The sequence below is a fragment of the Anomaloglossus baeobatrachus genome, chromosome 11 (assembly GCF_048569485.1).
Source record: "Anomaloglossus baeobatrachus isolate aAnoBae1 chromosome 11, aAnoBae1.hap1, whole genome shotgun sequence".
Lineage (NCBI taxonomy): Eukaryota > Metazoa > Chordata > Amphibia > Anura > Aromobatidae > Anomaloglossus > Anomaloglossus baeobatrachus.
Window position 1 is genome coordinate 66,897,594 of NC_134363.1, and position 17,913 is coordinate 66,915,506.

General features: G+C 39.8%; 1 protein-coding gene across 4 annotated transcripts in view; it reads right to left on the reverse strand.

Moving 5' to 3' along the window:
• Positions 1-17,913, reverse strand: part of GRIN2D (glutamate ionotropic receptor NMDA type subunit 2D) — a 1,213,579-nt gene that overhangs the window by 412,089 nt on the left and 783,577 nt on the right. For all 4 annotated transcript variants that reach the window (XM_075328780.1, XM_075328779.1, XM_075328778.1 and 1 more), the window contains one exon: positions 8,708-8,919. In XM_075328780.1, coding sequence (XP_075184895.1) covers positions 8,708-8,919 — 212 coding nt within the window. The remainder of the gene's footprint in view (positions 1-8,707; positions 8,920-17,913) is intronic.

Genomic DNA, 17,913 nt, shown 5'->3' on the forward strand with positions numbered 1-17,913 from the left:
AGAGAAAACGGGGCTGGGAAAATAACACTCATGGTGGAGCTCTGTAACTTCCTGATACAAATAATAGAATCTAGAAAGAATAGAACATGCGCCACTCACCACACTGTAAAAAAATTGTCTTCCATTATTAGAAAAAAAGCATATACGGGAGAATGTACTTTACAGAGTGTCTAACAGAGCAATGGCTGTTTCACCTTTTAATATGCTTCCTCTGGTCCTCCGAAGTATGTTTGACCGTGAAACACTCATTTCCCGGTTTGATAGCCTATAGCATACTCTCTCACCTGAATATGCACTTTTTTAAAATAAAGGAAGAATATTTTATATAGTTTTTTTTATCTTCTATCTTTTCTGGCTACTATTTAACATGATTCTAAATGTGATTGGTTAATTTAAACACAATGACATTCCCAATTATAAGATGCTGTTATAGAATCACACACTTATAGAACCAAATTGTTTTAGTTTTGTTATGTTGTTATTTTCATTTTCCTTTTTCACCCTTTAAAGGGATCCTGTCAGCAGATTTGGTGACTATAAGCTGCGGCCACCACCAGTGGGCTCTTATATACCGCATTCTAACATGCTGTATATAAGAGCCCAGGCCACTGTGTAGACCGTAAAAATCACTTTATAATACTTACCTAAACGGTTGCTGTGGTGGAATTGGGTCATATGGGCGTCTCTATTCTCCAGTGCCGGCGCCGTCTCTTTCGGCCACCTTTGTCGTCCTTCTTCTGAAAGCCGGAGTGCATGACTCGTCCTACATGATCCACACTCGCCGGCATTGAGGCCCTGTGCAGGCGCACTTTGATCTTCCCTGAGCAGGGCAGATCAAAGTATTGTATTGCATCTGCGCGGGACCGGCAAGTGTGTATGATATACACCATGTACATTATGCACACAGACTTCAGAAGGAGAATGAAGATGGCCAAAAGAGGAGGTGCCGGCACCAGAGTACGGAGACACCCATATGACCCAACTCCACCGCAGCGACCGTTTAGGTAAGTATTATAAAGTGATTTTTATGTTCTACACAGTGGCCTGTGTTTTTATATACAGCATGTTAAAATGCTGTATATAAGAGCCCACTGGTGGTGGCCACAGCTTATAGGCCCCAAATCTGTTGACAGGATCCCTTTAAGGATTTAGCCATTTTAAACAATAATGACTGTGCCTTATTTTCAAAATGTGACCGGTGTCAATTCATGTGATAACTTCAATGATTCAACAGATCCCAGTGCTCCTGAGAATGTTTTTTCGTGACACATTGTAATTCATGATAGTCGTACATTTAAGCCAATATGATATGCACTGATTCATGAACATATCAAAAATGTGGCATTTTTTTTTTTTAAATTTCATAATTTTCAAACTTTTAATTTTTATGCTCTTACATAACATAGTCTTACTTCAGAAAATAGTTACTAAATAAAATTTGCCACAAGTCTATTTTACATCAGTAAAATTTAAAAAAAAAAAATTTTGTCAGGAAGTTAGAAGGATTAAAAGTTTATCAGCAATTTCTAGTTTTTTTCAGCAAAATTTACAAAACCATTTTTTGGGTGGAGCACATCACATTTGAAATGACTTTGAAGGGCCTCGGACCTCAGGCTCGCTCATTTCTAGTAGGGATGAAGTTTGGCAAAGGACATCTGCTTAAACCCTCAAGAAAGACAATTCCTCTTGGCCCTCCACACAACTATGGGTAAGAATACCAACCCAATAGTTCTCTTATAGAGTAGATTAATGTCTTTGGGTATGAAGCATGCAGTGTGTGGCTCCACATACACCCCACACTTTCGAATTTCTTGGGGAATTTACAATGAATACACAGATTCTGTCAATGCAATGAGATTTCTCACAGGTACTCTAGATTTATTGATTTCTCTCTTAATCATTCTCACTCTTTCAATCAGCAGGGAGAAAGTAAAGGTCTACAGTAATTCAATTCTCCTGTTTTCATTAGTGAAATGAATGGCATGTTCAGTCGGCTTGTCTATGAGGCTAATAATAAAAGATTAGATTAGAAGCTTAAATTAATCATTTATACAAAAAATATTTAAGTGGATCACATAATGTAACATTTTTTTACCATTTGTTCAGAGAGGCATGAAAACTAAAATATTTTTTTTGTATAGTTTATAGTTGATGTTAAGCTATGAAAAACCGATACTTTTAAAATGTGTTCCGACCAGAATGCTAATAAAATTAACAACCACGCTATTGCCTTTTAATTATGGTTACTCTTTCGTAAAGCTTTCGAAATCTATATGTACATTTCAAATTCTAATGTCAAAATAATTAAATGAGAATAACCAGCAGTAATTTTAACAAAAGTGAACAGCATGTAAACCTAATGGCTGAATGCAGAAGTAATTCACAGTAATCATGTCCTAAAATATAATTATCCAATAACCTTTGTCTTTTTATTTCCAGAAGGTGGTTACATTTTTGTTCTAGATTTAAAGCATAAATTTAACCTTATCTTGAGTACTCCATATTATAATCACTTTTCTGGGTATTACTCAGAATTTTATGGGATTGAATTGCATATTGTGTAAGCTTCCTTGCAAAATCAGGGATATTATGCAATGGGACTTATTGTAGCTTTATTTCTATTACAATTAAAGGGGTTGTCCACTACTTTAACATTACATTGATGACTTATTCTTAGGATAAATTATCAATGTATGATGTCTGACACCGGGTAGCCCTGCCGATCAGCTATTCTGGGTGCCAGTGACCGCAACAGGTTTGGGAAATGCTCAGTTATGTAGTTGCCCCATTGTCAAGTGTATAGGGATAGGCTAAGGACTAGTTTTACCTTATCATCTGGGACTATGCACTTTAAATGTAGTTTTTTCCCTTTGGGCACATTAAGGGTTAATTCCTTCCCTGGTGCAGCTGCACACGACTTGTTCAGCTGACAGCAGTTAATCACTTCCGGCCTAGATAGAAGCCCTCTGCTTCCTGGACTTACAGTGTGTGCAGAATTTTTAGGCAAGTTGTATTTTAGAGGATTTTTTTTATTATTGATCAACAACTATGTTCTCAATCAACCCAAAAGACTCATAAATATCAAAGCTTAATATTTTTGGAAGTTGGAGTGGGTTTTTTTAGATTTGGCTATCTTAGGAGGATATCTGTTTGTGCAGGTAACTATTACTGTGCAGAATTATTAGGCAACTTAATACAAACCAAATATATTCCCATATCACTTGTTTATTTTCACCAGGTAAACCAATACCAATTCATCTTTTAGACCTTTACTGGCCAGCCACGCTGTGGAATAGTTTTATGCATGTGATGGAGCATTGTCTTACATGAAAATCATGTTTTTCCAGAACGATACCAACCCAAAAAGGTCCCACAAGTTCTTGCTGGTGTCTGAGTCGGAGTGGAGCTCTCTGCCCTTTACTGATCGAACCTGTGGCCCATCCATCTGGCCCATCAAGAGTCACTCTCATTTCATCAGTCCATCAAACCGTTGAAAAATCATTCTTAAGATATTTCTTGGCCTGGTCTTGATGTTTTATCTTAAGCTTTTTGTTCAAAGGTGGACATTTTTCAGCCTTCCTTACCTTGGCCATGTCCCTGAGTAAAGCACACCTTGTGCTTTTTGATACTCCAGTAACGTTGCATCTCTGAAATATTTGGCAAACTGGTGGAAAATGGCATCATGGCAGAGTCACGCTTGATTTTCCTCAATTCATGGGCAGTTATTTTGCGCCTTTTTTGCCCTACATGCTTCTTGCAACCCTGTTGGCTATTTGCCATAAAACACTTGATTGTTCGTGATCACGCTTCAAAAGTTTGGCAATTTGAAGACTGCTGCATTCCTCTGCAAGACATCTCACAATTTCGGACATTTGAGAGCCTGTCAAATCTCTCTTTTGATCCATTTTGCGAAAGGAAAGAAATTTCCTAATAATTAAGCACACCTTATATAGGGTGTTGATGTCATTACACCACACCCCTCCTCATTACAGAGCTTCACATCACCTGATTTACTTAATTGGTAGTTGGCTCTCAGCCTATACAGCTTTGAATCAATACAATGCTCCATACAACCATACAAGGCTGTTTGTGGGTGTGGAAAAAAACAAAATCTCACTTGTAGCACAAACTCATCAACACAATAATGCAAGAAAAGGAGAGTTTTTATAGCGCAAAAAAGAATACAAATTTTATTCAGGACATGAAGTGGACATCTTTATAAAAGCAATTAAAAACATATCCGGACCGGATATAGACAATGTTAAATACACATTCCCAGGATCAATAGGCCATTACATACAAGGCAAGTGCCCATCACAATGAATGTACCATATATACGCAAAATCACAGTGGCCCATGATACCTGTTTGCTGATCAGTATACATACAAAGTAAAGTCAAGGGCGCAGTGCCCGTAAGACAAAGAAAACAAAGTCCATAGCCAGCCACGGGGGGAAGCCTCAGGAAAACGCCCTACGTACGTTTCGATATTTGAGGTGTTAATCTTCATCAGGGGAGGGATTCCTAGTTGCGTGCCCAGTATGCCGGGATTAAATATGAGTATTACGTCCTCCAGGCGAATCGGGAGTCCCGGAAGTGGCGCTCGCGCTGACGCGCCGGTCACATCCTGCGAGAAATCGGCCGTCACGTCACGTAATACTCATATTTAAAACCGGCATACTGGGCACGCAACTAGAAATCCCTCCCCTGATGAAGATTAACACCTCAAATATCGAAACGTACGTAGGGCGTTTTCCTGAGGCTTCCCCCCGTGGCTGGCTATGGACTTTGTTTTCTTTGTCTTACGGGCACTGCGCCCTTGACTTTACTTTGTATGTATACTGATCAGCAAACAGGTATCATGGGCCACTTGTGATTTTGCGCATATATAGTACATTCATTGTGATGGGCACTTGCCTTGTACGTAATGGCCTATTGATCCTGGGAATGTGTATTTAACATTGTCTATATCCGGTCCGGATATGTTTTTAAGTGCTTTTATAAAGATGTCCACTTCATGTCCTGAATAAAATTTGTATTCTTTTTTGCACTATAAAAACTCTCCTTTTCTTGCATTACTATACAGCTTTGAGTAGGACAACATTTATAAAAAATATCATGTGATCAAAATACTTATTTGCCTAATAATTCTGCACATGGTATATTGCTGGTTATTCTATTCAGTTAGGAGTTAAGAACAGCTCTCAACCAATCCATGTTAGCGATATCAAATACATAGTATGATAAGAAAAATCATTAGGTATAGATTTGGAAAGGACTAGGGCAAGTCGTGGTGAAATATGAGCCAAAGAGAGGAAGAAAACGACCAAAAGAGCCCAATTGCAAAGGTGAAAAAGCTTTATTAAGGTAAATGGTGAGCGGCACAATCACAAGAGACACCGGTAACAGAGACTCCCGGTAAATGAATGAATGATCCCTTAGGAAACATATAATTGTTCGCCATATACACAGTATAGATGAAAATAGTTTTATACATAGTATAAAAGGCAAACTTGCCAGAGAAAACAGGCATACATATATATATATATATATATATATATATAAGAGAGCAAACTGTGGATCACGTGTAACAATAATCACCACGTGGACTTTATAATGTATTAAGCACAAAGGCCATATCGGCCACAGAGGAAGCTCAAAAGGAACAATGTCCAAAGGAATAGATATACCTGTTTAGAGACCGGGAGGCTTGGACCGGCGTTCACCCGACGGCCGTTTCGGCGGGAAATGCCTTCGTCAACCACTCTCCCTGACGAAGGCATTTCCCGCTGAAACAGCCATCGGGTGAACGCCAGTCCAGGCCTCCCGGTCTCTAAACAGGTATATCTATTCCTTTGGACATTGTTCCTTTTGAGCTTCCTCTGTGGCCGATATGGCCTTTGTGCTTAATACATTATAAAGTCCACGTGGTGATTATTGTTACACGTGATCCACAGTTTGCTCTCTTATATATATATATATATATATATATATATATGTATGCCTGTTTTCTCTGGCAAGTTTGCCTTTTATACTATGTATAAAACTATTTTCATCTATACTGTGTATATGGCGAACAATTATATGTTTCCTAAGTGATCATTCATTCATTTACCGGGAGTCTCTGTTACCGGTGTCTCTTGTGATTGTGCCGCTCACCATTTACCTTAATAAAGCTTTTTCACCTTTGCAATTGGGCTCTTTTGGTCGTTTTCTTCCTCTCTTTGGCTCAGTTAGGAGTTAGCCTGGGAGCAGAAAGGATGTAGTGTTTACTGCTGTTGCTGTCTGCTGCAGTTTGTGAAAGTGTTTGTCTTTGTACTACTTCCTTTCCTTTGTTATCCCTTCCCGTACATCCTTGGTTGTTCCTGGTGTAGGTTTTAGGTGTGTATGAGGTTCTATTTTACCTATGTCTGTTTTTCATTGTTGGTGGGGTTTTCAGGAACTCCGTCCTGGTTGGTCCCTTGGGTTGTGTGGGTGGTAGGGACTTTGTCATCAGGGTCAGGACAGAAGGCAGGGCCAGGTCAGGAGCCCGCACCTCCCTACCTTCAAGGGTACCTCTTGGTGTGAGTGTGAGCTCAGGAACTCCAGTGTTAAGGTCAGCATGGGGTTTCCTGTGTCTCCTGGCCATCTGTTATACTCCTGTCCCTGACACCTGTCAACTGATAGTGCTCATGGCCAGGTACTGAACATCCGCATCCCATTAAAATCAATAGGAAGCAGATGTGCCGCACCTGGCTCTGGCCACTATGCGAAAGCGAGGCAGCTCCGAACTTAAGCATTTCCATTGTTCCATTGCCTGCTGCTGCTGGCATCAGTGAGAACAGCTTATTGACAGGAGTGGGGTGTCGTACCCCGACCAATCGGACATTGATGACCTATCCTAAAGATAAACCTTCAGTGTAAAAGTAGTGGACAATCTCTTTAATTTTCTCATACATTCAACCCTGTTTGAAAACACGAATGAAATGTGTGAATTTTTTTCTGTATGTCTTGTGCAGTAAGAAGGTCAATGCATCAGATTACATATATACAGTGGTCCAATTATTAGGTAAATACATAAATAACAACTCTATAAGGCTATATTTTATCATTTCCAGAGCTGTGGAAGAACGATAGACACCATGGATGTCATGACTTACAGAGTAGTGCAATTCTGGATTTTTTTTTATTTATTTTTTTTTATCTACAGTATTTTACCATAAAAATTACCTGGACATAAGATTCTCCACGTCAGTATGATTATGGAGATACCAGACATGCATACTTTTTGTTTTATGTATGAGGTGGAAAAAAAATATATTTACATATATAAATATTATATATATATATATATATATATATATATATATACAGTATATATATATATATATATATATATATATATATATATATATATATATATATATGGTATATATATATATATGTGTATATATGTATATATATATATATTTATATATATATATATATAGATATATGTATATAGATAGATATACGTATATATAATATTTATATATGTAAATATATTATATATAGATATATGTATATAGATATATATATATATATATATATATATATATATACACAGTACATATATATATACTGTATATATATATATATATATATATATATATATATATATATATATTACGTGGTTTGTAATGTTTTCAGCTTTCAAGATTTGGGGCTTTCTGAGGGCTTACTCTTTGTGCTGTCAGCCAAAGTTTTCATTGATATCGTTTTGGGGTATATACGACATTTTGATTGTCTGTTATTACATTTTTTTCTAATGTTGTAGAGGTTTAAAAACTGTAATCGTGGCATTTTTTTTCCTTGTCATGTTATTTAACGATTGGATTAATTTAATTGATATTTTGATAGCTCTAACTTTTGCAAACGCGGTGATACCAAATATTAGTTTTTTTGTAACTTAATTTTTAATATGATAAAAGGGGGGGTGATTTAAACTTTTAGATTTTTTTCATTTATTTTATATTTTTTTAACCATTTTTTATTTACTTTTCAGGTTTTTTTTATTGCTCCCCTTAGAGAATTTTAACCTGTCATGATCAGATTGTTTGTGCTATGCAGAGTAATCCCACAGTATTGCTGTATATAGCAGAAATGACAGTCGCTTAAGGAGAAAGTCAGGAGACCCCTAAATTATCAAGCTAAGCTCTCGGCACTCTGCCGTCGTGCATTAAATTCCGCTGTCAAAAATTGACAGCGGAATTTAACAGGTTAACAGATGATGGCTGAATATCACAGCCATCATCTCCCGATACAGATGTGGGATCAGCTTGCGAGTCTGCATCAAAGGCAGGCAAGCGACATAGGATGGATATAATTTGTCATATGTCATTAAGGTGTTAATAAATTATTTTTGTTGTTTTTGTTTTCCATTTTTTTAATTTTTACTTTCAAAAACATAAATATCTGCAATTAGAAAGCCTGTGCCTGATTTATGGTATTCGTGCTCCAGACATCTTGATTCACTCAACTGGTTCCCTTTACAAAATAGTACAGAAATAACCCCTGTATGCCTATATGTGATGCATGGGGAGTTTCAATAGGGTTTTATGAAACTTTATAGCAGTCTCTTAATTTTAAAAGAAAGTTGTAATAGTAAATAGGCTTGAGCCCTGAAAGTTTGTTTCTACTTTTTCAAGTGGACAATTATTATACAACAGAGGGGTAAAGTTATACTGTACTTGTCGGTCTTGTTGAGCTGCTTCCGGCAGGGCACTGAGTCTCTAATGCAGGTTCCTGTTGCTGGATCAACACCTTCCACGATTACAAATGGTCGTTCTTCTAATGTTGCCACTGTCAAATGCTGGTCATCATCTACAGGCTGCAGAAACTTCCCATATCGAGACCACACAGGGTACTTCATCCGCAGGTCACCATGTTCCCAGATTCCAACCTAGATCCATGAAATTATAAAGGCATAATAACAGTTATTTCTTCATTTTCTAGAAAATAAATACAATTAGTTTTCCAAAAGAGCTATTTTAGAATTTGTTTTGTGGCTCTATACTACACAGCAAAGAAATTCAAAACAAAGTAGACCCCAAAAGCTTAAAATTATGTAAAATAACAAAGACTGGTGGTGTCCACTCTTACCCGGGGCAGCTTCATTCTCTTGTTTTCGTTGAATGGTGACATCACAACTACAATGCACATCGTCGTAACAGCCAATAAAGATGCGCGAACCTGAGGTTCAATGTTTAGAATTTTGGTTCAGAAACCGACTTCCAAAAAAATAAAGTTCAGGTTCAAAGTTCTAGTGAGTTACAAGTACAAACCACTCAAGCGAGCAGTGCTGTTCTTGGGTAGGAGTGATGCTCAGCCCTGTGCAAGCCATGCGCTGTGTTAGAAAAGCTCGCATTTGGGGTAAAATCAGCGTGATCAGATGTAGTGTGCACATACAAGCCAACAAAAAAGATTTTTTGGAAAATCCTGCCCATCCTCCACTGTAAGTATTCTGCTTATGGCTGGCAGCATGTGGATGGAGCCACGAAATGCCCAATTACTGACTTCCATTAAGGTTCGGATCAAATTGGGGTCAAAATCCAAACTTTTTTAAGTTTCGAATATACCTGGCAAACCAAACTTCCAAAGGTTTGCTCATCTCTAATAGAAAGTCACTGAGCTCATGCTGTCTTTGTATATGGAGCTGTTGAACTCTGTGATTGGCTGCAGCAGTGATGCATGGTGTAGATGTGAAATCCCTGCTGCAGCCAAAAAATATAGAACAGAGAAGCATAGGAGAGCTTGAACTGGACCTAGGGAAGGTGAAAACCACATGGCTTTGACATTTTACAATGATGCAAGCATTTGGGGTTCACTTTGTTGAAACTAGAAAATCCCTTTAAATGGTCTAAGACATGCATTTCAAAAACTCTATATAAAGGTAATTTAAAGTAATTCCACCTGGAGCTGCAATTATCAAAGATGGTGACTCCTTAGTATCTGTGATCTCTGTTTACTACATTGATTACCTATAAGCAGGGGCTGGATTACAGGTAGAAGGAGTAGGTTATGGCCGAGTTCTTGACCACCAATGGGGAGAGGAGTACAATGTATACATTTTGTTTTTTCAAACTAATGCCGACTTTTTAGTGATTGATTATAATCGAAAAGGTTCAACATGAAATGATTACAAACACTCAACCATATGATGGGTATAAGGCTTCAGGAATTAAGGTGGGGTTCAAAACTAAAACCACTGCATTGAGCACCAACATAGTTTGGTCTTTTTTCTGTATCCAGTGCCAACTATACTCATTTGTAGTCTACTGCAGAAAATACTCAATAGAGTGATGGAATTTTATTATGAAGATATTTTTTTCAAGAAAATAATGACAGAATAACATGCAGTCGACCTTTGCGGTATTAAATTACTGAAATCCATACAATACCAGCCAAAAACAATCTACATCCTATTTTTATCAACATCCAAGATAAAAGGTTTTAAAAATAAATTTGAGCTCATTATGTATTTCCATAACAAACATACTGTACATGTATTCTTGGCATAATCCCCTCCGCAATTATCCCATTATACAATTTGTTCACCATGCATAGGATATAGCAGCTTGCTATTAATTACTATTTATAGGAGGTCCACGGGGCCTCATTTATTTTTGGAGTAAAGGCCAACATCCTTTCAGCTATAAAGCCTTCATCTCTAGTTAATATTTGAGAAACCTAAACAGACCATTTGGTTATTTCAAACTATCCTGAAAAAACTAAACAATTTAACGGATCTGCATTTTTCTTTTGTGTTGCTTGACCAATTCAACCATATCAATTTGCAAACCAGCGCATAAAGTATGTATAATGCCACGCATTCTCTGTAGACCACTATTAGCAGTTGACTGAACTCAGGGTCAATAGAGACCACCTTGACAAAAATTTCTGCTCTGATTGTCACTTCCAAGTGAAAGGGCGGCTTTGCACGTTGCAACATCGCAGGTGCAATGTCGGTGGGGTCAAATCGAAAGTGACGCACATCCGGCGTCACTTTCGACATCGTAGTGTGTAAATCCTAGATGATACGATTAACGAGCGCAAAAGCGTCGTTATCGTATCATCGGTGTAGGCTCCGACTTTTTCAATATTACGCTGCCGCGACAGGTACGATGTTGTTCCTCGTTCCTGCGGCCGCACACATCGCTGTGTATGAAGCCGCAGGAGCGAGGAACATCACCTTACCTGCCGCCGCCGGCTATACGGAAGGAAGAAGGTGGGCGGGATGTTTACATCCTGCTCATCTCCGCCCCTCCGCTTTGATTGGCCGCCTGCCGTGTGACGTCGCTCTGATGTTATACGACCCGCCCCCTTAGGAAGGAGGCGGGACGCCGGCCAGAGCGGCGTCGCAGGACAGGTGAGTGCATGTGAAGCTGGCATAGCGATAATGTTCGCTATGCCAGGAATCACAAGATATCGCAGCTGCGACGGGGGCGGGGACTATCGCGTGCGACATCGCAGCATCGGCTTGCGATGTCGCAACGTGCAAAGCCCACCTAAAGTGAAGTTATTGTACATTCAGCGAGCATCATCAACACATTGCTCAGTCAATCTCTTGTGCCCATTTGCTCTTTCAATCGGTGATCTGTAGATCTTTACAACACCAGTCTCAACTCCTGACATGTCTCTATATCAGAAGTTTGATGAAATGATAAATGGTCTTTAATATATTGTAGAAAAAATGGACATTTTGGCAACAGTCTGAACAACTATTTTTTTTCTTTGAGCAACAATATTGTCCCAATGCACAAAGCAAAGTCTGTACTGTATATGAATAGCTTTCTTAATTTGGTATAGTGTAAATCAGTTGAATTGCGAAGAGCTGTAATTAAATCTTAATAACAGCCCTGGAGATAAACTGATACTATGAGATGGTGAAAGTAACATTGGTAGTGTCGGTCTTTGGCGAAAATAGGTCTCTCTTGGCCCTTGGAAAGAGACTCTTTGGTAGGTCTGGTGGCATAGGCAGATCTCGAGCAGAGCGGGAGGACTTAGGATGTGTGTGGACAAGTTTCGTTACGGCCTCCTGAGCGTGATGCCAATCATGCAGTAGAAACTGCCCAAACTACCGAAGAAACACTTGAAGTTTCAGTAATGTTAGCTTCATAGAGAGAGTACTTTTGGGAATGACTTCAGTTGGATGCAGAGTTGAAGCCCCAGAAGGCATCAGTTGTGATTTGTGACAAAGTTTTCCTTTTTTTCTAGCATCTGAACCACAGCTTGAGAGGCAGGTCCTTCACCCCTGGCTTGGCCATTCAAATTATAGTCAATAGTACAACCAACAAATTTGGCAGTGACCAGTTTACCGTTGGTAAGTCCTGAGCTCAGGCCCCACCACAGAGATCTCATTGGAAGCATGCACATGGACTTAGAGTTTGGTGCCAAAAGTGGTTAGTTAAGTTAAAATCTTGTGTGAACTGAACTCCGTGCTTACACTTAAAGAGATTTCCTTCTAGTTTTGTAACTAAACCTCTTTTTTGAAGCAAGCCCTTTGAGTAGGCGTATAAGGATGTGTTAAAGGTTGGTTTAGTTTCTGAACTGTTGTGCTGCACCAACTCATGTCGCATTAGGTGGAAGCAATGGTCAGACAAATTATACAGGTTTTGTTGGAACAATCCAAGCCTAAATGGTTGTGCAGCACAGGGATCCTAGTCAACAGTGACTAGATGTGTGTGATTTTTTTCTTCATGCTTTCAGAGGAATTTGAGTCTTGCTGCTAGCATAGAAAAGTTCTCTGATGACTTGTCTGGTCTCTTTCCTCATCCACAGTACGCTGTGACCTGGGGGACCACTCCACCACTAAATGCTGCTTTACACGCAGTGACATCGCTAGCGATGTCGCCAGTGAAAGCACCCGCCTCCGTCGTTTGTGCGTCATGGGCAAACAGCTGCCCGTGGTGCACAATATCGCTAGGACGCATAACATTTACTTACCTTCCTAGCGACGTCGCTGTGGGCGGCGAACAACCTCTATTTTAAAGGGGAGGTTCATGCGCTGTCACAGCGACATCACACAGCGGCCCGCCAATAGAAGCGAATGGGCAAAGACTAGCAGCATTAATGACATGCCCACCTCATTGCCGGAGGACGCAGGAACGCTGCTGTTCGTCGTTCCCTGGGTGTCACACATAGCAATGTGTGCTGCCTAAGGAACGACGAACAACCTGCGTCCAGCACCAGCAACGGTTTTTTGAAAATGAATGACGTGTCAACAATCAACGATTAGGTGAGTATTTTTGATTGTTAACACTCGCTCATAGGTGTCACACGCAACGACGTCGCTAATTCCGTGACCCCGACGACATATTGATAAAGATATCATTGCGTGTAAAGCCCCCTTTAGTCTACCATACACTATCTATTTTCATGAATTCACCTGTTTGCACAGTTTATCCGAAGAAATGTAATTCAAAAATGAGTTATTCTCCTCTAATTTAATATCCCTTATTTTGCTTCGGGGTCTATTCAGACCCTAGAGCATAATAATAGTAGTATTTAAAAAATACTGCACCGCTAACCTCCCCTGGCCCCCTTCTTCTCTGTTTGGTCTTCATGGCATATTTGGAATGCAGTAACAGCACTGAAATCCGAAGGGCATTGGTAATTAGGCTGAAGCTTCTGTGTTTGCTAGGCTTTGAACAGTTCTTTGCATGCACCAATAAAGTTTGTGGCGCATTTCATCACATCATGGACTGCAACCTTTGTGGGTGCATGCACAGAACCTTGGTGTCATGACCATACTCTGCAGGCTCGTCATCCTGCAGAGCCAGTTTCTCGCTTTGGTCTGCTGGCCGGCCCCCTGCAAATCTGGCTTGCCCTGTGCGATTCCCTCCGGGTTTTCAGCCTCTCCCTGACCATGGGGGAGGGGTCCTTCTAATGTCAGTTTTGACCTTCATCCACTTTACAGCAGAGCCGACCCTGATTTCATGCTGCCAGTGATATTTCCGGCTTCGCTTAGTGCTCGGCTAGTGCTTTTATTTGTGTCTTCCCTGATCATGTCGTGCTATCACTGCCCTCCTCCAGCCCTCCTGACTGCCTTCCTCTGCCCGTGTCTGCTTTCCCTGACCTCCCTGTGACCCCCTCTGTCTCCCCTCCTTGTCTCTGCCCGTCCCGGTGTATTGCCCAACTCCCTCCATAGACCCCCAGCTGTCTTACCCTCCTTCTACTTTCTTTACCATCTCTGTTGTTCGTTCTCTTTCCTACCCTCTGACTGACTTCCTTGGTTTACTGATCTTGGCTTGTTCTGACACAGTCTCGGTTTTCCCCTTTTGTCCTGACGTTAGCTCTGTGTGCATCGACCTCGGCCTGTTTTGATTACTCTCGCCTGGGTTCTCCTCCTTCTAGGGTTACTGCTATTATATCCTGTTTGGTTGTACTTTAGCAACACCTGGTGGTTTAGTTGCTAACTGCACCAGGTGTCTTTTCACACTTGGTAATTTCAGAGCTGAAGACCACCAAGCCAAAGATGCAACAAGGACAAGATTGGTGACGGTAAGTACAGGAAGGGTTGGAGAAGTGAGTAAAACTTTTTATGGGTTAGAAAAATAATGCACAGTGGCTGCCATTTTACTGGGTCCATGTGAAAGTGAACTACAAAAAAAATCCATTTTGGTGATTGCAAATATTTGAGTAAAATTCAGTTCCACTCTAATATATATGGTCATTTTTACTTAGCACACGTACTCACATTATATATTTATGCTGCTTTAATTACTTATATGGTCCCATCATAATCCACAGCGCTTTATAGAAATTGTCATCACTGTACTAATTGGGGCTTAAAATGTAAATTCCCTATCAGTATGTCTGTAAAGTGTTGAAAGAAACTGGAGTATATGAATATGGGGAGAACATGAAATTTCCTTGCAGATGTTGTTCTTGGTGAAATATCAATCCATGACCGCAGTGCTGCAAAGCAAAAAAGCTAAACAGTGAGTCACCGGCTATCCTGCATTCAATTGAATCCACTCAGCAGTAGCGGTGGACCATCCCACTCAAATATGGGGACCTCCCATTTGACTGTTTTGACTATCAGTTCCAGATAGATCTTTTTATTTGTATAGAAAATAGGATGTCTGCCACAACCCATCCAATCTACACAGACAAATAAATAAAAACATAATTTATGTGTAACAATGACAAACGGCATAGGGAAAAAGTATTGAACATGCTTATTACTTTGTATAAAAACCTTTATTGGTAATGAAAGCTTCCGGATGCCTCCCTCATAGAGAAACTAGTCGCATACATTGCACAGGTGTGATTTTGGTCCCATCTTCCACACAAACACTCTTCATATCCTGGAGCTCGCGTTGGCTCCTTCTATAAATTCTGAGCTTTAGTTCCTTCCATAATTTTTTTACTGGATTGATGTCACGTCATTGGCTGGGCCATTCTAGCAGCTTTATCTTCTTTCTTTGAAACCAATTGAGAGTTTCCTTGACTGTGAGTTTGGGATCATTGTCTTACTGAAATGCCCACCCTTGTTTCATCTTCCTCATCTTGGTAGATGGAAGCAGATTTTTATCAAGAATGTCTCAGTACATTTGTCCATTCATCCTTCCTTCAATTATATGAAGTTGACCAGTGCTGTATGATGAAAAGCAGCCCCACAACATGATGTTCCTGCCTCCAAACTACACTGTTGGTATGGTGTTTTTGGAGGCTGATATGCAGTGCTTTCTGGCCTCCAAACATGGTATGCATTATGGTATCCAAAGAGTTCAATTTTTGTCTCATCTGATTAGATTATATTTTCCCAGTATTTCACAGGCTTGCTTAAATGTTGTAGAGCAAACTTAAAACATGCTTTTTGTTCAGCAATGGAGTCTTATGTGGTGATCATTCATACAGGTCATGGAGCTTGAGTGCTACACTTATGGTTGTCTTGAAAAAATTGAACCTGCTGATTCCAGGTCTTTTTTTGCAGCTCTCCACGGGTGATCCTTGGCCCTTGGACACTTCTGATAATTCTTTTTACTCCTCTATCTGAAATATTGTGTGGAACACATGCTCGTGGTCGATTTATGGTGAAATGATGTTCTTTCCACTTACGGATTTTGGCCCACAACAGTACTGACTAGAACCTCCAGTAGTATAGAAATTCTTCTACAACCAATGCCATCAGCATGTTTTGCAACAATAAGGTTGCAATGGTCTTGAGACAGCTCACTAGTTTTACCCAACATGAGATGTTTCTAGTGTGGTACTTTGGTAATGAGATACCTTTTTTATAGACCACCAGTTGAACCAGCTGATATTATTTTTCACTAAGTGGCAGGATTGCTTTCTAATTACTGATAGATTTCAGCTGATGTCATGACTTTACTTGGCTTTTTGCAATTCTCTTTCTTCATGTGTTTAATACTTTTCCCTGTGTCATTTCTCATTATTGCAAATATGGATTTTTTTTTTGCCTGTGTGGATTGGATGGGTTGTTACTGACATTTGTTGAGAAATGCATGTAAATTTCACTGTTTGAAATATATTTCCTTAGAAACTTGGTGACGTGTTCAATATTTAATTCACACACCGTACATGGGGGAACTCGGAACCGTATTCAAAGTTAACTGAGGGCTTAAGAGTCATAAATGTTATAGTGGCATTGAGGGTATTGTGTCAAATGGGCACACTGGATGCATTATTATTTTCTGGGGGGCAAAGTGTGAGGATTTGCACAGGATATTAATAATTTTTAGGCCACAATTTTACCATCTACAGTTAGGTCCACAAATATTTGGACAGTGACACAAGTTTTGTTATTTTAGCTGTTTACAAAAACATGTTCAGAAATACAATTATATATATAACATGGGCTGAAAGTGCACACTCCCAGCTGCAATATGAGAGTTTTCACATCCAAATCGGAGAAAGGGTTTAGGAATCATAGCTCTGTAATGCATAGCCTCCTCTTTCTCAAGGGACCAAAAGTAATTGGACAAGGGACTCTAAGTGCTGCAATTAACTCTGAAGGCGTCTCCCTCGTTAACCTGTAATCAATGAAGTAGTTAAAAGGTCTGGGGTTGATTACAGGTGTGTGGTTTTGCATTTGGAAGCTGTTGCTGTGACCAGACAACATGCGGTCTAAGGAACTCTCAATTGAGGTGAAGCAGAACATCCTGAGGTTGAAAAAAAAGAAAAAATCCATGAGAGAGATAGCAGACATGCTTGGAGTAGCAAAATCAACAGTCGGGTACATTCTGAGAAAAAAGGAATTGACTGGTGAGCTTGTGAACTCAAAAAGGCCTGGGCATCCACGGATGACAACAGTGGTGGATGATCGCCGCATACTTTCTTTGGTGAAGAAGAACCCGTTCACAACATCAACTGAAGTCCAGAACACTTTCAGTGAAGTAGGTGTATCTGTCTCTAAGTCAACAGTAAAGAGAAGACTCCATGAAAGTAAATACAAAGGGTTCACATCTAGATGCAAACCATTCATCAATTCCAAAAATAGACAGGCCAGAGTTAAATTTGCTGAAAAACACCTCATGAAGCCAGCTCAGTTCTGGAAAAGTATTCTATGGACAGATGAGACAAAGATCAACCTGTACCAGAATGATGGGAAGAAAAAAGTTTGGAGAAGAAAGGGAACGGCACATGATCCAAGGCACACCACATCCTCTGTAAAACATGGTGGAGGCAACGTGATGGCATGGGCATGCATGGCTTTCAATGGCACTGGGTCACTTGTGTTTATTGATGACATAACAGCAGACAAGAGTAGCCGGATGAATTCTGAAGTGTACCGGGATATACTTTCAGCCCAGATTCAGCCAAATGCCGCAAAGTTGATCGGACGGCGCTTCATAGTACAGATGGACAATGACCCCAAGCATACAGCCAAAGCTACCCAGGAGTTCATGAGTGCTAAAAATTGGAACAT